The following is a 20,887-nucleotide window of genomic DNA, read 5'->3' as shown; positions in this document are numbered from 1 at the left end:
CACCTCAGGAAGCCTCTGCTGTCCCGAGGGCGCCGACGCAGCGTTTCCCAGCAACGGCCTGCGGGGTCCAGCGCTGCTCAAGCTCTTATTGAAAAACCCGAGTGGGCTTCCCTGGCGGCGCAGCGGTTGAGAGTCCGCCTGCCGATGCGGGGGACGCGGGTTCGCGCCCCGGTCCGGGAGGATCCCACGTGCCGCGGAGCAGCTGGGCCCGTGAGCCGTGGCCGCTGCGCCTGCGCGTCCGGAGCCTGTGCCCCGCAACGGGAGAGGCCGCAGCGGTGAGAGGCCCGCGTACCGCACACACAAAAAATAAAAAGAAAAAAGTAAAACCCGCGTCTTCATGTGCTTGCTCGCTTCTTAGCTTTGTTCAAAACTCACCTTAGGTGTGCTGGAAGGTGGCGGCTTCCTCATCGGCCCCTTGCTGAGGTGGGTAAGGTGAGCCTGACTCGGCTGGGAGCCACTGGACGGCCGGGGAGGGCGCACACACCTGCAATGCAATCCCAGACACGCTGGCCGAGGGCGCTGTCCCCCCTGCCTGACTTGACTTCTTCTGTTTTGTTCACAGTGACACGCAAAACACAATTCACTTCTTTTAACTTCGTGTGGTAAACATGCAAGAGAAAAGTTATCTAACACTCTTACAAGATTAAAACATAAATATCGAGTTTTTTTCCCCCCAAGCCATTCTTCTGTTAAATTAGTTCTTGCAATCCGAAGACACACAGCTCGGGACACCTGGGAGACATTTCGCATAAAGCTGGCATTTTAGCAATGATGTCTTGGAATATATTTGGATGAAAGCTACCCTGTCTCATAAAAATGTTTCAATATTCCACCTTGTAAAAAGTACCAATGTAAAAGGGTGGGGAAAATACACCGGTGGAATTCATCAGCACCCCGCTTATTTATGTAATGAATCGCCAATAGTTTGAAGGGAAAGTGACGGGGGCAGCTGGTCTGGCAGAAATGTTAAAACACCAAACCAACAGAAAATTTGACCTCTTCTTTGCTAAGGAAAACACAGTGCGAAGCAGCCCATCGCACGTTCTTTCAAACGCCGTTCCTTGAAAAGATGGCCCCAACCCAGGGTACCTTAGCTTTTCAATGGTGGTTTTCTTATCTGTAAACAGCAGTCGTATCAATGTCTTCCTTTTGAGATAAACCACAAATCCAGCAGCAAGAAGACACAGGATGGTCACCAGAATTCCTATCGTTAAACCTTGGTTACCTGAAACAAAGCACATTTGACTCAGAGAGGGAGGCATGTAACTAAAATATGGGGAGTAGCGAACTGTGACACTTACGGCAAAATGCACTTTGAAGGAAGGACCAGAAACGGAGTGAGTAAATCCCTGAATGGTGTACTGATAAATTAGCCTCACTTCAAAGGTCGTGTCTGAGGTGCCATCTGCCCTGCCATTATTCAATTCTGACACGTCTGGAACCTGCTAAATGGGAATACAGTCTGGCCAGTGGGGCCACAGCCCTGGTCACAGGGGCCCCCGAGGCATGACAACAGCAGGGGAATGGTGGCAAAAGTAACAGGGAGCTGTCGCTAGAATCCCATCAGAATTAAAGTGGTCCCCAAGCTGAAATCTTCCCAGGCCCCGTTACAAATAGGCTCCTGCAGGCTCTTTGCTTCTCTCATTCTTTGGTGCTGGCGTCTGTTTTAGTTTTGTTTTTTGTATTTTTTTTAGACCGAGACCTTACTTCTGGATATCATCAGATTAGAAGGTAAAAAAGCAAACTCAGTTTAAATGCCCTTGGGTTCTGTTTCGTTATGTTATAGGGACTTAAAAACGCAGCCTGTGTGTGTGGGGGCAAACCCCTTTCTCTGGGAGGATGCTGTTTATTTTATCTAAGGAAACATCCCCCCTTCCTGTGATATGATCCCATTTTGTTGAGTGCAGAGACACGAAGACTCCTCAAGGGTGTGGAAAGGAAGGGAAAATCAAACCATCCCGTTGGTTTCTAACTGCAGCTGCGGTCAAGGGCCGTCTGGGGAGGGCTCTAAATGCCGGCTTTCGGAGGACGCGTATTTGACGTTTCACCAGGGCGGTGAATTCCTTGAGCGCACAGGTCTCAATTCATTTGTCTCTGTTCTCCTGCCAGCAGCCATCAGTCCGTGCGCCCCCTGGTAGGTGCCCTGCAGTCCTTTCGGGCTGCTGGTGACAGCTGTGGAGGTGGCTTCTGTCACCGGGGCTCTCCCCCCCCACCTCCGACCAGGACATTCAGCCGGCTGGGAACCAGACCAGCAGCAGCTCCCACCCGGGAGGAGAAAGCCTTCATGCCCCCTCTGTTTCTGGACTTCGTCCCCAGCTGACAAGTCCTAAGAGGGATGTGTCTGAGTCTAAGGCAGACAATCAACACAGGACCGTCTTGATTCACTTGTAAATGTTACTGGAAAAGCCCTGCTCTGGTTTCCTGGCCCAAATGTCCCTCTTTCGAGCCTGTGGGCTGGCAGTCGCAGGTGCCTCTGGTTAGGATTCTGTTGTCTCAACACAGCTCATTAAAAAGTGAGCAGCGGGCTTCCCTGGTGGCGCAGTGGTTGAGAGTCCGCCTGCCGATGCAGGGGACACGGGTTCGTGCCCCGGTCCGGGAGGATCCCACGTGCCGCGGAGCGGCTGGGCCCGTGAGCCGTGGCCGCTGCGCCTGCGCGTCCGGAGCCTGTGCTCCGCAACGGGAGAGGCCACAGCAGTGAGAGGCCCGCGTACCGCAAAAAAAAAAAAAAAAAAAGGAAAAGAAAAATTGCCGCTTTTCTTAACCACATGAGCCAGCAATTCCACTCCCAGGTATGTCCCCCAAAGAATTGGAAACAGGGACTCACACAGATACTTGTATATCCGTGTTCATAGCAGCAGCTGCTTTGACAATAGTCAAAAGGTGGAGACACCCAAGGGTCCATCGAAGGATGAATGGATAAACAAAATGTATCCATAGAATGGAATATTATTCGGCCTTAAAAGGAGATATCGGGCTTCCCTGGTGGCGCAGTGGTTGAGAGTCCGCCTGCCGATGCAGGGGACGCGGGTTCGTGCCCCGGTCCGGGAAGATCCCACGTGCCGCGGAGCGGCTGGGCCCGTGAGCCGTGGCCGCTGCGCCTGCGCGTCCGGAGCCTGTGCTCCGCAACGGGAGAGGCCGCACCAGTGAGAGGCCCGCGAACCGCAAAAAAAAAAAAAAAAAAAAAAAAAGTGAGCAGCAAGAGGTTCAGCCGTACTTTCGAGTTCCATACTTCCAAATTCCTAAGCCTTAAACTGACGAGGTATCGGTCAAACACCGACTGGGCCGCACGCTGGGCTTGCTCGCCCTGCCCTAAGGCCGCCTGTCTCCCTGAGCTGCTCAAGCCAGAAGCCCAGGCAGTGCCATCCGCACGTCCAGTGCAGGCGCCCTGTCCCATCGAGCCTGCCCCCGCCGTCCCCCCCGTCCCGTGGCCCACCTTCACCGAGCCTCACTACCACCCGCCGCCCATCACCGCTTCCCGTCCGCGCTGCGTCCGCCGAGTGTCTCCCAGGACCCAGAGGAGCGGCTGGTGCCTTGCAGACGCTGGAGAAATACCAGCGTCATGAACTTCTGGGCCACAGGCGGGCGGGCGGGCTGGGGGCAGTGAGGCCCGGGGCGCGGCTACGCCCCGTGCAGCCATCGGCCGGCTTCTCGCGGCCCCTCTTTTGTAGGTGTTTCGGGGGCAGGAGTGTAAACTTACTTTATGATACGACAGCAACGGTGGACGGGTCCGGCTCTTCGGTTGTTTCCATTTTTAAAATATTCTTACTCGGTACAACGACGAATGGGCACCCTGTGGGGTCGCCCGAAGTTGAGGAAACCCCCAAACCGGGGTGCCCGTGGCGTCCACACCAGAAAGGGGCCCAGGGCATGTGGCCCGTCTCCCGCCATCCTGTCCAGTTCCTTGAGTGCCATCTGGCTCACTTGAATGCGGAGGATGGAACAGGTGGCAGGGTCCCCGGTGCATTAAAAACCAAAATGCTGCTGTTTTTTAACAATAACCTCTTAATGGCCAGCTAGAAAATGGACTAAGATGCAGCAAGAGGCCAGCCGTCACGGCGGCGACGCTGGGCCAGGCCTGGCTTATTAGCCCCTGGGATGGATGTGCGTTGAGAGGAAAGACCTTGGGGCCCTTCCTCCACTTGCTGCGGGGCCCGTCTCGGGGGCAGTGGTGAGACACGTCCACCTTTAAGCAGAAAGATGACCAGGAGCTCAGCTCCCTTCCTCACAACACTGTTTCTCCAGATGTGCCTGCTCTGGGGGCCTCTCCCTCCTGGCCCCGTGCCCCCTGCCTGGTCCTGCAGAGCAGTGTTGCGTCTGCTGTCATGGGAACAGAGGCCAAGCCACAGGGTCAACCCTGCCAGTCACAGCGGGACTCGGGACGTGTGACGTTCTCCGCAGCGGCGTTAGCCACCGTCCGAGCGTCCAGGGGCTCAGGTGGGCGCGGAGGTGACGGCACAAGTGTGCTCGGGACATTCCTGCCTGCCCACACCCCCCCCAACCCCCGGCTCGCGGTGGGCTCTCTGCACTTTCACTTTAAAGTGGGCATCGCTCAGGCCTGCCCCTTAACTGGCTGACAAGAGATCAGAGAAGACAGTCCTGCACGAGGAGACGGCTTCTCGACGTCTCTGAGAAGGAAAGAACTGACAGTCCCAGCACAGCCACCCTTAGGGGCTTCTTCACGGGTAGACTGTGCCTCAGTCTTAGCTGTGTGACTCTGTGAAAGTTACTTAACTTCCCTGAGCCTCGGGTCCCTTGTCAGGAAAGAAGAATAATGTCAACTTTTGTAAGGATTCTATGAGCTAATGCATATAAAACGTGAAGCACGGCGGGTAACAGCAGCTCAGCCAAGAGAAACTGTTGCTATCTCTGCTGCTACTGCTGGGAACGGTCCCTTTATGAAGAGGAGGGTGTCTTTCTAGCAAGAGCTTTAAAAGGCATTTGACTTCACACCTCTTAGCCCCGGTACACAGAGGCTGGCCTTGACAAAATCCTTTGATCCGACAGTGAAGTTCATACCCACTTGGCAGTCTGCGGTAGAATGACCTTAGCTAAGAAAATGTCACAGGCTAAGACCCGGCAAACTCCGCCTCTGAGTAAAGCAGAGCGAGGAGTCTCTGCAAAGATCAGGCAAAGGACTAGAGAGGGTCTGGAAACAGAGAGGCCTCGGGCTGTGTGAGGTCTGCGTGGGGTCCTCGCTGGGTTTCCGGCCGTGCGCCCACCCGACGGCCGGCGAGCCCTCGGCCTTGCTTGGAAGGGTCCCCCAAGGGCCTGGCTTCCCACGCCCCCAGGAGCTCAGCCCACTCCCTGGGACGCGCCGTCACCACTAACCTGCTTGCCGGATGGGGCCGCTGTCCTTGCTTCCTCCAAAGCCAAACTTGTCACAGAAGGGAGGGGCCCAGTGGGCCTCGCAGTGACAGTTCTTCCTATTGTTACACACCTTCCGGGCAGCAGAGGGGAGAGACACCAAGAGGGAAGCAGGGTTAGGACGCACCTCCCCCTGGGGCAGCACTAAGTCTCTGAGCCCTAATTGAGGCCGAGAGCAAAGCAAAGGCCCTGTGGTCAGAGCGCTCATCACACCGATACAGTCAGACTCCGTACACGGGGCTGTGAGGATAAACCCTAAACCCAGCAGCACACAGGTGAGCCCAGAGCCCGAGGCTGCGGATTGACATAGTGTGCTGTTGTCACATCAGCAGCTATTGAGAGAAGGATCGAGACTGTTAGGGCTCACCCACTCCTTTCAACCCCTTTTTCTTCTCCATCTCCACGTCCCTCTTTTTAAATCCAGGAAACCCTCCTGATGCGGCCGAGACGAGAAGCCCTCTCAGTGGTAAGGAGGGGCCCCCTGCTTCGGGGACATGGAATCCAAGCCCTCGGGCATCATGGGCCCGACATCCCTGGGGACCTTCAGACGGGAGGCTCGGGGAGGCTGTCACACGTGGAATTTGCTGAACTACGACCAGTACCAGCGGAGTACGAGTGTGAAAACAAGAGAGGATTGTTTCTGCAACAATGCGGCTGAATGCTTTGGGAACGCTGGATTAATGCAAGTCACTAAAAAGGACTTTTGACAAATTTGGAATGGGCGGAACAACTGAAAAGCGATCAGGAAAAGACAGGAAGGTTGCTCGTTGGGTGTTTCCCTTCCGCTTTGAGAAACAAACGGTACTTCATGGATGGTGCACTTTGGAGAATTTGTATACTGAAGCCAGGGCCGATGCTGGAGGCACCGCATGCTGGATGAAGCTGGATGAAGCCAAACACACACTTTTATATTTTAAGACACGATAAACGTTCCAGGCATTTCTCTCATCTGTGATGTTTCCCTGCTTTTCACAGACTCTCTTTTTCTGAATCAACCACCTGCCCCAGACGCTTGCAACAAGAAGGCCAACGGCAGGAGAGCCCACGATAAGCGAGCAAGTGTGTTTCTACGAAGCTCACGCGAAGCAGAATTAACTACCGAGCGGCACAGCCCACGCGGCCTCGAGCCGGCGTGTCTTGCCCGTCTCCTCGGAGACGGTGCTGCTGAGCTGCGACTCCCTGGGATCCAGGCGCTGTCCTGCCCGCCCTGGTCTGGGGCTGCACGTCACAGCCACGTGCCCTTTTGGCAGCTCGTGGCAGAGAGATTACAGCCCTAACACCCCACTTGGAGGCACTGCTGGTGAGCCCGGCCTCGCGAGGGAAGGACCGGGGTCCTTACTTGTTCCCAGGTCATGGCCTCTCCAGTGTGTGGATGGGACCCCAGGATGTTGGAGAGGGAGGAGTCCAGGGTCCCTGACACAGCCTTGCTACTAACCGGTCGTGGAACCTTGGACGTGTCACTATCCCCACTGGGGCCTGGACTCCTTCATCAGCCAAATAATAAGGCTGCGCTAGGTCATTTCTTCCAGCCATTAGAGAGAAATCTATGATCCAGTGAAGGCGTTAAAAGATTCCATTTTTATATTGACAGAGTCAGCTACACTCACCGTCAACAAACCCATCTGAGGTGTCACTGCCACCCTTTACGGTTACAGCACAAGAGGAATCTTACGCAAACCTCCACAATTCTATGTTACAATCATTGGTGAGCATCTATTTTAAAAATAGAATTTGGAGCCCAATATCTGTAGAAAAGGTTTCAGAAAAACAAATGAACCACTGGCATAGCTAGTCAAGATTAATCAGATTCTACTGGAAATAATTAAGCCCATCAGAAACAATAAACTAGGTTTTAAACAATTAGAATCCTCTTCCCCCCCTCCCCCTAAAAATTCTCTGAACTAAAATAACAGCCTTCTTTAGTTGTCACCCATTGTATGTGATTTCAAGAACATGTGGTCAGTATGTTCTGTCTTCTTTGTTTTAATTCCTTTTGGAAATATTTCAGTTCAGACACATATTCTGAATCTTGGCTGTAGGAGGGACAGCTCTGTTTGAAATGCTAATGAAAAACTCTTCATGAAGGAAGGTTAATGTTAAAATTACTTTGAAGATGACAAATTCCCTTTTAAAAAAATCCAGAATGTTAATTTAAAAGATAATTATCACTCAATCTGATTTTCTTTGTTAAATAAAAATCCCATTTCTTATGCTATGTAAAGGTCAAAGAAAATGAATGTCTTCAGAAGAAAATATTGAGGAGGCACTGACTGCTATATTTTTACAAAGTTATGGATGGCAAAAATCCTTTACAAAGGAATGATTTAGTGCTGAACTCGTTGTGGGCCGGCTATACGAAGGCAGTTCACCTACTTACCCCTCTGCCGTGGCACTGCACCGCACATTCGTGAACACCGAAGACACTTACGTTCTGACACCGACGATTGAGGCAAATCTGGAGAGGAGGGAAACACAGCAAATATCTCAGTCTGTCTACAACCACAAGTACATGCATCTATCTGTGTATTTAAGAACAGAGGTGTGGATAAAGAAGAGGTGGTACATATATACAATGGAATGTTTGTTACTCAGCCATAAAAAAGAATGAAATAATGCCATTTGCAGCAACATGGATGGACCTAGAGACTGTCGTACTGAATGAAGTCAGACAGAGAAAGACAAATATCATACGATATCGTTTATATGTGGAATCTAAAAAAAGGGTACAAATGAACTTACCTACAAAACAGAAATAGAGTCACAGATGTAGAAAACAAACTTATGGTTACCAGGGGTTAAGGAGGAGAGAGATAAATTGGGAGATTGGGACTGACATATACACACGACTATATATAAAATAGGTAACAATAAGGACCTACTATAGAGCACAGTGAACTCTACTCAATACTCTGTAATGACCTATATGGGAAAAGAATCTAAAAAAGAGTGGATATATGTGCATGTATAACTGAGTCACTTTGCTGTACACCTGAAACTAACACAATATTGTAAATCAACTAGACTCCAATAAAAATTAAAAAAAAAAAAAAAAGAAGAGAAAGCAAAGGAAAGCTTGGGGAAGACCATCTTTCAGTTAATGTGAATAATGCACTTTGCCTTGGACCCGGACATGGATCCTGATTCCTGCCTCCAAACTCAGCCCGTTTCAAGACTCACGTCAATGTGGACACTATGGAAGTCGTCTATCTTCATGGCATTTTATATGGTTTTGGTCAATCCTGAAATTATGGTGACTGATTTTCTCATGATTTTTGTTTAGAGCTTGCAAAGAAATCTACATATTGCAGCATTTCCCCCCTCCATTAAAAGATGTAGGAGAGAACAAAAGAGACTAGTCCTTCACCTGGGCCTATGCAGACTCAAAGACTCCAAGAATTCTTGAATCTGGTAAGGGAGATATTGAAATATGGGAAGTTTTCCAAAATACCAACTGACAAGTACTATCGTCGATGACATAAACCATCAACAGAAATGCTCAGCAGAGTAAAACAGACGCTTCCCTTGTATTTCTCAAGCCTCTGCAGAGGCAGCAATTTGCTAAATGGTGCTGGGCTGGTTGAAAGAGTTTATAGTCTTATTTCAAAGGTGCATAATATAGTCCAGACTCAAGGGATCAGGTTCTTTATCTCCCATAAGATGTTACAAATTAGTGGAGTCAAAGGGAGAAAAGTCTAATTTTTGGATTACAGAAGCGTTTTTAATCAAATAGGACCTTCCTATGAGACATTCACCATCTGACCCCAGCAGTTTATCTAAGGCAAGATTAACGCCCTTTGAAAAACGTGGTGGCCCAAGCAGCTCTCGGGGCCGGTGGGAATCCTGGCCAAGGGGACTGTCACATTCCGGCTGAGAAAGGAAATTGTCTGGGGTTGCAATGAACACAGCAGGACCCCAGGCAGAATCACGGCATATGGGTGCTGGCCCCCGCCACCCCGCACCCGACGGGCTAGGCTAAGGACGGCTTTCAAAGAACTAGTGTTCTGCAGGCAGGAGATCAAAGCATACCGAATCCTGCACATGAAGGGAAAAGCTCACTGATACATTGAGTCCTTGGAATTTTCAGTGTTCAGATGCACCTGGCCTTAGCTGTTCAGACCACTGTTGAAATGGTGTCAGTCCAATGTCAAGGCTTGAATATAAGCGAATGGGTGTGGTTAAGGAGACACCCAGAATGTATATAACATGTTTTACTTATCATCCTGTTTCCTTAAGGATAAAAGCATTTGTGGTGTATGGGGGAAGGGGGAGGGGGTGGAGTGGAGGGAACTCCTGTCCTGGAGACTGTGCTACAGGAGATGACTCAGCACCTTTCCTTTCTGCTCTGTGACCTCCATGTTAGTAATGATTTCATGATCATTTTGAAAAGGAGGAGCCTAATAAAAGCATCTTCTTTCCTAAAGTGTTTTATTAACTTGCTATCTATCATTCAGTCCGATGAGAAAGTTTGGTGGGAAAAAGCAATGTGACAGAATATAAAAATCTCAGAAAAAATTTTTCTTTCCTCTTGGACTTTATTTCCAACTGCCCGCCTCCCAACCCCCAGTATCTCAGTCTACCTTTCCCCTTGGTCTCCAAAAGAACACCCTTTGGCTTCAAGCTTATCCTATCTCTTCCCCTCTCCTGTCCCTTGTATGGGGGTCTCTGAAACTACATCTGACTTCCCATTCTGTCCAGGTGAGAACAAGTCCCCCACCGTGCCAAAAACCCAAACCACATTTCCAAAAACAATATAATATGCTGCTGTGTTTCCTTCCAGAGTAATTTCCTGGCTGGAAACTCTCATAACATCCAGAGTGTAGACATGACTTATTAACACTAAAGAGCTGAGAAAACAAGCTTGATTTTCCCAAATCTGCATCTCAGTGGTCAGACCAGGATCTAGGATTTATTGACTTTTTCTTCTAGGTGCAAAGAACGGAATTTTCAGGGGCGACATTCTGAGAAGCGGATTCAGGGAAAACAAACCAACCCTGTAACTCAGTTCTCCAACAGGACGTTTCCCAGTGGGCCCCCTTCCAGACTTAACATTCGTGATGCAAGGGAGCATATGGGTCTTACTTTTCCATCTGCACACTTTGTGCCGGCAAGCACAAGCCCTGGGTCCGGCATGTCATCGCCCAAGTACACGTGGGTCCCACGGCACAGAATCCGACCTCCTTCCTGCAGGGGGATATTCGTTTCTATGGAAACGGCATTTGTACCGATGACTGGTCGGCTGGCACCTCCTTGACACTGGATTTTTCCACACTTAGCATCTCTGGAAAGGCAGGAACAGACAGCACTCAAAGAGGGAAAGTCTGGAGGCAGCCCTGAGCGATCTGGGAAGTTCAAAGCCACGGCGCGGTCAGGAGGCAGACCCCACCTCATCTCGCACTTGGCGAAGGAGCTCTTGGAGTCTTTGCCGCAGTTGCCATAAGGGTCGCCTGCAGAGTTGACTCTCTCAAAGCAGATCCCGGGGGCAGGTTTAGCACCTGAAACAGAAGCAAGGCAGCACACTTTCACCACCTGCAAGTGTTTTGAACATTTTTCTTGGAACAGCACGAGGCTTTCAGGTTAAGGGAAGATGTGTTCAGCGTCCCGAGAAATCACACCTGGCATCTTGGCTGATGCCTGATACGAGCCTGCCTCAGCTCACAGCAAAGCATGCATTTCATCACTCCCTCTTCTGGAGGGCTGCTAACCGGGCCCATGGCACGTGCGGCCTCTCCAGAGATGAGGCCTGGCTCTGGGGCCACACCCGACCCAACCCCAAAGGGGGTGGCTGGCCTGCTGCGGGGGAAGGGGAGGCTTGCTCTCTTGAACAACTGCCACACAACTCCCGTGAGAAAACGCAAGTTAAAGCAGGCTCCAAGGAATAATGATTACTAATGTGAGAAGCAATGAGAGAGAGAGAGGAGAGACAGGAGAGAGAGAGAACCAGCAACGCAGAGGCCTTACACCACGTTTCCAGCCCCACAAAGCTCCCTATTGGAGCAAGCACTGGCTTCAACGAATGCCTGCATTTGCAAGGCGGAGACTGCTCTCAGAGGCCATGGAGGCATAAAATCTGATGGTCTTTTTACACAGCAGGACAGTGCCCGGTACAGAAGGGCGTGGAGCCAGAGAGCTCAGGAAATGGCCGTTTTTAGCACATCTTCCGGCCAAGGAACGAGAGAGCCATGTACCTGGGGTTTGTGTTGCCAAAGTTCGGAGGGCTCCGGAATCCTCTCACAGTGGTACCTGTTGAAGACTATGTGAGAAATTCCGGAAAATGTTCTCCATCCTTCAGATAAGCTGTGCCCTGTGTGGTGCCCTGGGACTGCCTCCCTGCCCACACCGGTGTCCTGTCTGGGCTCTTCCTCTCACATCAGCCAGGATGCCAACTTCCCCAAGCCCAGCTCTGCCCCCTGCCCTGCTCTGGGGATGCTCCGCGCGCCTTCCAAGATGACAACGTCATGATGGGCCATGCTCGCCTCCTTCCAGGGACCAGATGGTGTTCTCATTACTAAAAAGTCCATCTTTCTGCAACCTGATTCCTCATCAGACACGTTCAGCATCTCATTAAACAAACAAGGCAGCAGACAAATCAAACCAAACAAAACCCCTGCAGCAGTTGAGACCAGCCACAGGTTCAGCCATTGGCCTCTGCACTAAGTTGCCCCCATCCTGGACCCCTTATTTTCCCATCCTCTGTCTTTTTTAAAAACCATTTAAGAGAGTCTCCCAAATTCCTCCCATAGGGCATTTCCCTGAACTGGACACAAGTCTCTGTCCTAACAAGATTAAAAAATGGGCAAAAGAACTGTTAAGACATTTCTCCAAAGAGGACATTCAAAGGGACGACATCACTACGCATTAGGGAAATACAAATCAAAACAACAATGAGCTATCGACCTCATGCCAATTATGGTGGCTGTTATCAAAAAAAAAAAAAGATAAGTGTTAGTGAGGATGTGGAGAAAAAGAAACCCTCCTACATTGTTGGTGAGAATATATACAGCCACTGCAAAAGACAGTATGGAGGTTCCTCAAAAAGTTAACAATAGAACTATCATATGATTACCAGTTCAACTTCTGGGTAAATATCCAAAGGAATTGAAATCAGGATCTCAAAGAGATACCTGAACTCTCATGTTCATTGCAACATTATTCACAAGAGCCAAGACACAGAGGAGACCAAAGTGTCCACTGACAGATGAACGAATAAAGAAAATGGTAGTATGTATGTACAAGTGAATATTATTCAGCCTTTAAAAAGAAGGAAATCCTGCCGTCTGTGAGAGCATGGATGAACCTGGAGGACATGATGCTGAGTGAAATAAGTCAGATACAGAGAGACAAACACTGCATGATCGTGGAATCTAAAAAAGTTGAATCCATAGAAGCAGAGAGTAGAATGGTCATTGCCAGGGACTGGGGGGAATGGAGAGGTATTAGTCAAAGGGTACAAAGTTTCAGTTATGCAAAACGAATAAATTCTAGCGATCTACTGTACAGCATAGGGCTTATAGTTACTAACACTGTATATTTAAGAATTTGCTAAGAGGGTGAATCTTATGTTGAGTATTCTCATCACATACACATAGAAATAATAGTAAATAAAGAGGGTGGGAGGAATATTTCGGAGGTGGTGGATATGATTACAGCATGGATTGTCGGGATGGTTTCACAGGTGTACACTTACTGCCAACCTCATCAAGGTGTACACACTAAATACGTACAGCTTTTTGTATGTCAATCGTAACTCCATAAAATGGTTTTAAAAAAAAGTCTTTGTTTTCCACAGCACATTCCCTTCATTCACAGCTTATTTTGATGCTGACCCTTTTATTCTGTTGTGATGCTGTCACGGGGAGTCTTATTTTTTGGCATAAGTACCCACTCACCCAACAGTGAGTCTTTTGATTTTACTTTTTTCTATTTGCTCAGTGGGTGTATATTCATGATCTCCACAACCTAATCACCCATCCTGTCGCTTGCCAAAGTGAGCTTTTAAAAGCTCTTTTACCAGAAAAAAAAAAGTGGAGGCAGGAAGGCACACCCTAGGAATAATAATTAAACAAGTGATAAATGTTCTTGTCTTTTCTCAAACCCAATTTTGTCAGTTGACCTCAATGAGCCTCTAAACCAGCATTGACAGAGGTTCATGAGGTCCAACGTGCTTTCTCAGCTGGACTGTGAGATTCAAAAGACACGACTGAGAGATTAAGAGGTCAGTGCTACTCAGCCATAAAAAAGAATAAAATAATGCCATTTGCAGCAACATGGATGGACCTAGAGATTATCGTACTAAGTGAAGCAAGTCAGACAGAGAAAGACAAATACCATATGATATCACTTATATGTGGAATCTAAAATATGACACCAATGAATCTATCTATGAAACAGGAACAGACTCATAGACATAGAGAACAGACTTGTGGTTGCCAGTAGGGAGGGGGCGTGGGGGAGGGACAGATTGAGAGTTTGGAGTTAGCACCTACAAACTATTATATAGAGAATGAATAAACAACAAGGTCCTACTGTAGAGCACAGGGAACTATATTCAATACCCTGTAATAAACCATAATGGAAAAGAACATGAAAAGAATATCTATATATGTATAACTGGTTCATTTTCCTGTACAGTAGAAATTAACACAACATTGTAAATCAACCATACTTCAATAAAATACATTTTAGAAAAAGAGGTCAGTAGTAAAACATTCTTTCTGATGCCAAACCTTTTGGGAAAACTGTTTTATATTTCTGCATGTATGGGATCTAAGAAAAACAAAAACAAATGTTTATCAAGTCTCAATTCCTTCTGAAAGGCCTCCTCCTGTTTGATTTCTAAAATCGGTGGCTGTGCTGCAGCACTCGGGGCTTGGGACTCAGAATAATGGGCTGATCTGGTGTCAACCCTACACACTAGGAGACCCTGGTCAAGTTATGGGAACTTTTGAGACTCTGTTCCCTCCTTTCTATGATGGGAACAAGGACAGCACCTGACCTGAGGTGCTGTGAGGTTCAGGGAGCCCCCCAGGCTCTCAGTAAACCTGGTTACACTGAGGATGGCCATCGATCATGCAGAAGGGGACAGCTTGGCCCCTGAACATTAAGGACGTGAGGGGAGGGGAGCTCCTTGGAGCCGACCTTGTTTGCAACACTTGCCACGTTTTAACACTGTAATAGTTCAGGATGGTGTCGGTAAGGGCCTCACACCTGTTTCCTTCACAGAGGGGCGTCCCAGGTGCCTAGCACATCACGGGAAGCCAATGAAGGCTGCTGAGTGACTGGGCAAGGAACTCCTGGACCCACCTAGGGAAACGAGAGGGAAGAAAGAGAATCTCCTCGTCGGAAACCCCGGGAGGTTCTGTACCTACTTTGTATATTAAATAAAAAGTACAGTCATAGCTCAACGATCTCAGCTTCCCTGCCTCCATCTCCTCCTTACTTGTTTCGGTGAGTGAGCCTCCTGCTGCCCCTAGTCCTGTGCTCATTCTGGGCGCCCCCCCGCCGCCACCGCCCCAGCCAGGCTGGACTGGTCCTCCAGAACCTCATCACACCGCGCAGATGCTGAGCACCATTTTGAAAGAGGCGGTGTGAGACCTCAAGGAAAAACACTCGAGTTGCACTCCTTTTTATTCCACTGAACTCGGGGAACGGAGAGCGTCCTCCCTGTAATTCCTTTCCTTGCCCTCGAACCCGGAGACGCGCTTTAGATGAACGGGAACGTTTCATCTCCCCAGCACGCCATTCGTGGGGCATCCCTGCTACTAAGTTACTGTGCTGGGCACCGTATGCAGTAGAAGTCAGTCCATAAAGAAACAAAGCTGAGTGGGGTCTGACCAGTAAACTTCACTCCACTCTGGTATTAATCTGCTCAGTGGCTTGAACAAGGCAGAGTTCTAAAGGTTAACTTTCTGTCTCTTTGCAAGAAAGCAGTAACTGTCTGTTTCCAAGAGTTCTGTTCATTTCAGCTCTTTCCAAAACTCAAGGGAGCAGGAGGTACCACAGCACACTGTGCTGTTGATGTATATGGGCAGGACACGTCATCAGTGGGGCACGTCATCAGTGGGGCACGGCATCAGTGGGGCACAGCAGTGGCACTGCCGTGTGGCAAAGGACACTCACACCTGGAGGAGGAGCGGGTCATGATTTCGTGGGCTGCATATGCTCAGGGACAGGCTGGATAGATATCTCTGGGAAATCAAAGACCAGAATGCATACCTGATCCCTTGTCACGTAATTCCTTCATTCTTTTATCTGGAGCATCAAGGCAAAGGACACTGTGATGGGTAATTAATTCATGGCTAACCTTGCTGCATAAGCTCTTTTGCATCTCCGTCCTCAAGTACTTAGGGATTGAACATTTTCATCAACTTCCATCAATACTCTGAAACTGCTGTTGTTTCAGTGGCATGGGGGAGGTGAGTGACAGGAGAGAGGATGGGGTGGAACCCCATTTACAACGCGCGTTCTCATCCAGTTGACTGACACTTCCTTACCCTGAAGTCTCCATGTTGGGATGAGAATTCTTGCGTGAGAAACATGATGTTTAAAGACCTAGGGGTTTAATAAATGAAACTTAGAATAAATGAAGAAGTATATAAGCAGTTGAAACTTGATCCAGATCACAATATGCCCTATTGCTGCCTCACCTCCAATTTCAAGCTGTAGGACACTGTCACGCAGGGTTTCGGGCCACCTCCTGGGGCCAGCAAGCTCCCAGCTAGAGGTTGGGCACTGTTCGGCCCCACCTGGTACCACTAGCGGCCCACTGGCCATGCCCCTCCTAGGGGGTAACCTGGATGGGCGTGAAATTCAAGTGTGGCCCATCGAGTATGCCCCGCCACCGGCCATAAGACTGGGTCAGTGATGGATACATGACCGAAGCCGGGTGCCTCAGCATCTTCCTTGGAACCCAACTGCTCGAGCTGGTTGGACGAGGGGCCCGGGCTGCTGTGTTACTAGCCGTCGCTGGCTGAGTCGTTCAGGGTCTCCCTCCATCACCACCTTCCCTTGAGCCTGGGGGCCCTGCTGCTCTCATTCACGCTGGTGGGCTGTCCCCTCTTTGCATCCATCACGCTTGCTTTTGCCTTTTGTGATGTCTCGAGGCTCCTGCCTCACTGTAAAAAACCCCTGTGGACTGAGAGGGTGCCTCAGGCCTGCAGAGAGCAGGTGCGTTCCAAGAGCGAATGAGTGAAAACCACAGGGAAAGCAATTTAGGGAAAGCACATCCTGTCTCCACCACCCTCCCCAGAGGAAGTCAGTTGTGGTTTCCGTCGAACAAAGCATCTTGGGTAAATGAACACTGTCTCCTGGTCTGCCTTTTCTGTGACTCTGGGTCTTCACTTACTCATTTACCTCAAATGAAGTATTACCGTGCTGTCTTAAGAGGAAAGAAGATATAAAGTCACAAAAAGACAGACATTTTACTTCTGGGAAAGGAAAACTGTCACTCCCTCAAAGTTTAGGCAAAGTAAGAAATCCTATAAGCAAGGAAACCAGAAAGGGGGTTCCGTGCTGACCTCGGGAGCAGGGACAGCTCTTGCAATAAAAGAAAAGGTCATTACAGGAAACAGACTAGAAGATGCAAACCCTGAGTGCCCTGGCTGTCGGGACCTGCTGGTGCCAGGAAGGACAGTGGAGGAGAGTCCAGCCAAGTGTTACGCGTGGCTTTTGTGTGTGAGCAGCCAGCTGGCGTTTATCTTGGAGACAGAAGGGTCAATCATCTGAAAGGCGCAAATGACTTCTATCCACTTGTAAGACGTTATAAAGGTACAGATCTGGCTTCAAATCTGCTGCCCTTAAAGGTGTCTGTCTTCATGAACACGAGAGACTTCATGTCTGTCTCATGAAAAAAAGTGACAAGTTTTCTTATCACCACTATATCAATTTGCAGCCTTTGAATTCTTAATAATGGAGCTCTTAGATGTTCTGCCGTTATCAAAAGATGAAATTTAGCCTTTCAGAGGGAATTTTGACGTTGTACCATATTTTATAATTCTATAAGAAGTGATGGAATTTAATTACCAGGTTTATCTTCAGAGTTATATGACAATTATATTTATAATTGTAATTTGGAAGTTCCCGCTGTTATTACGTCTTTTGAAAGAGAGATGATGACACCTTGTACTAAGCCCGCAATTTACTCCATCTGATCTCTTCCTTAACATGACGCCGTTATGCAAATGCACGACCCCAATTCAGTCACCTCGGCTCCTCCGCCATCACTAATTTCCCCAACCCCTGTCACTAATGTCCACAGACAGAGGCATCTTCACAAGCAACTGAAGCCTGACTGTCCTCCCCATAATTCTCCCTCTGTCTTGCTTTTCCACATTGACCTTTACATCCATCGGAAAATGAAGTCCAAGCAAACACATTCTATCATTTCTTTCTCGCACAATGGGACAAAAAGGAGACTTCCCTGCCTCCTAAACGTTATGACTCTTGGCAAAAATCCCTTTTCTTCCCATCTGTAGCCACCAGAGTTGTGGACGATCAGTTATTGTACTGCTCCAGGTATGTCGTCATAAAGCAAACTCAGTTAAACTAGCCTGGCAGGTAAACACTGAATATGCCCGTAAAAATCGTCTGGCTAGCTCACACTGCATCAATCGGGCGACACTATTTTCTGGTGAGTGATAAAATAGATAGAACTAAGACATTTCAGGACTTCCTCGATGCAGACTGTTTGTGGTTCTAGACACACAGTTATCTGTAAGATTACTTTCCAACCGTTTTCAGCGATCATGCTGGTGGTTTGGATAAACGACGTTGGCAAAAATAAATTTTGTGCCTGAAGAAACACGTCCAGCTGTGTTTTGGAAGGAATAAAGGTCATGTCACATTGACAGAAAATCTTTGTGGCTATTAAGACTGAAGTGGACAGAGGGCTTAAATACAAGGGACGGTGTGAGCTGCACGTAATGTTTATGGGTTTGACATCACCAGATAAAGTCTTGAGATGCAAGATTTGTGGAAGAAAAATCACTGAGAAAAAAAAAAAAAAGTCAACTCCGGGCCAGCAAGAATATCATCAACAATAATAACTAGGAAAACAAGCAGATGAAGAAAAGCCCCGAAAGGTATTCTAAAAGTATATGACTTTGCCAGTTACAAGTCGCAGGCATATGGTTTGAATTTTCTATCATTTATTTGTAGAAAGATTTGGAAGCAGGATTATTTTATTGAAATAGAATGCTGGATTGAGGAAAGTCCATCTCAAAAGGGAACAGTTAGCTGGAAGGAAGGGCTTCATCTGGTCAGTGTTTGGGTAGCCAGATTTGGGGAGTGAGTAACTGACTGACTTCCTGGACGTAAGGGAGGATTCTGACCAAGTTGCCAATGGCGAGGCCGGCAGAGCAAGAGCTCAGCGACTCCTAGACTTGTGAGTTACTGGTCTTCATAGGGGGTCAGAAATGATCCCAGAGCAAACGTGGTCCCGATCCCAGAGCGTTTGCCAAAGATGGGAAATGAAAGATTGCAAATATATCCTTGACAGTAAGTTTTCCTCTTCTGAAACATGAAAAGCTAATTCAAAGCAACCACTGTAACACAGCAAAATACGCTGCTCTCAGCCTGGCACATCTAGCTGGCCGTGACCTGGCCGAGGAAGTGACCTCTGCCCCTGGAACTGTGACGGTCACATCCCGACTCTGCTGCAGGTCCCAGCAAGAGTACACTGGGACTGTGGGAAGCACGTCACTCTGGCAGACCAGGGCTCTTGGTCAGCATCTCACAATAGCAGGACATGGTTGAATCGTTAGCAAATGAGAGAAGGGGGTAGCAGACGGGGTCCTCTGCGCTCCAGGCCACAGCCCAAGCTCTGGACAAGCAGAAGAGCCCGCAGTTTCCCGAGATGACCGCCTTGGTCCTGCGCACCTCGGCCCTTGCTGTTCCACACGCAGGACGTCCCCTCCTCTCCCAGCCCGGCAATGACCACTCCAGGGCAACCTCAGCTTGGAGCCCTCCTGCTTGGCTCCCCTATCCCTTTCACCCCAGGCTGAGCCCCCTCTCTCTTCCCACCAGATCTCAGCCCTCCCCACGGCCTCAGGCACTGCGCAAGCTGCATGCTACCGCATGTGATATATACACGTAATGTACTCACATACGTGAAATAGATAATAAGCTATGCTGGAGGCCAATGATACGCCCGAGCGGTAGACGTATTACTCTCCCCACTTTCCAGACGAGGTACAACAAGGTTGAGTAAGCTGCTGAAGGTGACCCTGCCAAGAAGTGGTCTGTTCAATGCCTATGGTAGCCAGAAAATGGCCCCTCAAAGGGGTCCATGTCCTAATCCTTGGAACCTGTGACTGTGTGGCCTTACTTGGCAGAAGATGTGATTAAGTTACGGATCTCGAGATGGGGAGACGGTGCTGGGTGATCTGCTCCAATATAATCACAAGGGTCCTTACCAGAAGGAGGAGGGAGGGTCAGAGTCAGGGAAGGAAATTTGATCACAAAAGCAGAAGTCAGAGAGAGGCAGAGATTTGAAGACTCTGTGCTGCTGGCCTTGAAGTTGGATGAAGGGGGCCAGAGGCCAAGGGGTTGCAGGCGGCCTCTCAAAGCTGGAAAAGGCCAGGAGACGGATTTTCCCCCAGAGCCTCCGAAGGTAACGCCGCCCTGCCAGCATCTTGATTTCAGGACGTCCGACCCCAAGAACCAGAAGACGACAAGTCTGAGTGGTCGCAAGCCACGGAGTTAGAGCATACACAGGCAACTCACCGTGCCCTTGAACCGGACGGTGAGGCTGCCACACCGATACAAGGCAAGGAACACACCACACTTGCAAAGGGGGGGGGTGGGTGAAGGCCCTTCTAAGAAGCCCCCTGGTACAGAGGGCCACTGTACCAGGGCCACAGCTGGCGGTGGCACTAAGTTCTCTGCTCTCCCGAGGAAGTCTGTGTGGTGGCCGAGGTAGACGGCACCCCAGGAAGCCACCAGCCTGAGGGGCTCCCCCAGGCCTGGTCCCCGTGCAGCTTGCTTCCAGGAACTCGGAATTTCTGACGTCAGAGATGTTTCGTCTATGCGCCATGGCCCTCTCGCGGCAAAAGCCCACGGTCGCCCGGGCAAAGGCGTCCTCAGTCACCAGGGTGAGGATGGGAGGGGAGAGAAGGGGCCGGCCCGGGGCCCCGGGGAGGCAGGCCCTGCTCTGGGGGTGGTGCAGAGTCCCCGGGGTCCCCACCGCCACTCACAAGGATGTGGAGGGTTCCAAGCAGGTAACTCCCCGCTGCTTTTGAAAAGCTCAGCCTGTGAGTCAGGCGGTCAGTCTGTCCGCCCGTCTGGGTCTGTCTCTGGTCAGGCAGCCCGAGAAGGACTAATTTGGATGAGATAATGAATACCAGCCTTGGTCACCATGAATCAAAGGCACGCAGCCAGCTGAGTCACTCGGTGGTGGGAGCTCAGAGAGGACGGCGGGGCTCCATCTGACCTCACGCTGAAACTGGGGCCAGACGCTCTAATACAGCAGGGCACCAAAGACCACATTTCACTCCAAAAGCTCCAAGTGCTGTGTGTGCTCTGGCCATGG

General features: G+C 49.5%; 1 protein-coding gene across 2 annotated transcripts in view; it reads right to left on the bottom strand.

The window, feature by feature from the left end:
- Positions 1-20,887, bottom strand: part of ADAM12 (ADAM metallopeptidase domain 12) — a 675,955-nt gene that overhangs the window by 39,639 nt on the left and 615,429 nt on the right. For both annotated transcript variants that reach the window (XM_059053840.2, XM_067024331.1), the window contains 6 exons: positions 10,748-10,856; positions 10,444-10,642; positions 7,742-7,819; positions 5,329-5,437; positions 1,090-1,225; positions 376-484 (listed from right to left, as the gene is read on the bottom strand). In XM_059053840.2, the coding sequence (XP_058909823.1) occupies positions 376-484; positions 1,090-1,225; positions 5,329-5,437; positions 7,742-7,819; positions 10,444-10,642; positions 10,748-10,856 (740 nt within the window). The remainder of the gene's footprint in view (positions 1-375; positions 485-1,089; positions 1,226-5,328; positions 5,438-7,741; positions 7,820-10,443; positions 10,643-10,747; positions 10,857-20,887) is intronic.

Source organism: Kogia breviceps, chromosome 2 (assembly GCF_026419965.1).
Source record: "Kogia breviceps isolate mKogBre1 chromosome 2, mKogBre1 haplotype 1, whole genome shotgun sequence".
Taxonomy (NCBI): Eukaryota; Metazoa; Chordata; class Mammalia; order Artiodactyla; family Physeteridae; genus Kogia; species Kogia breviceps.
This window is presented reverse-complemented; position numbering and strand designations above follow the sequence as displayed.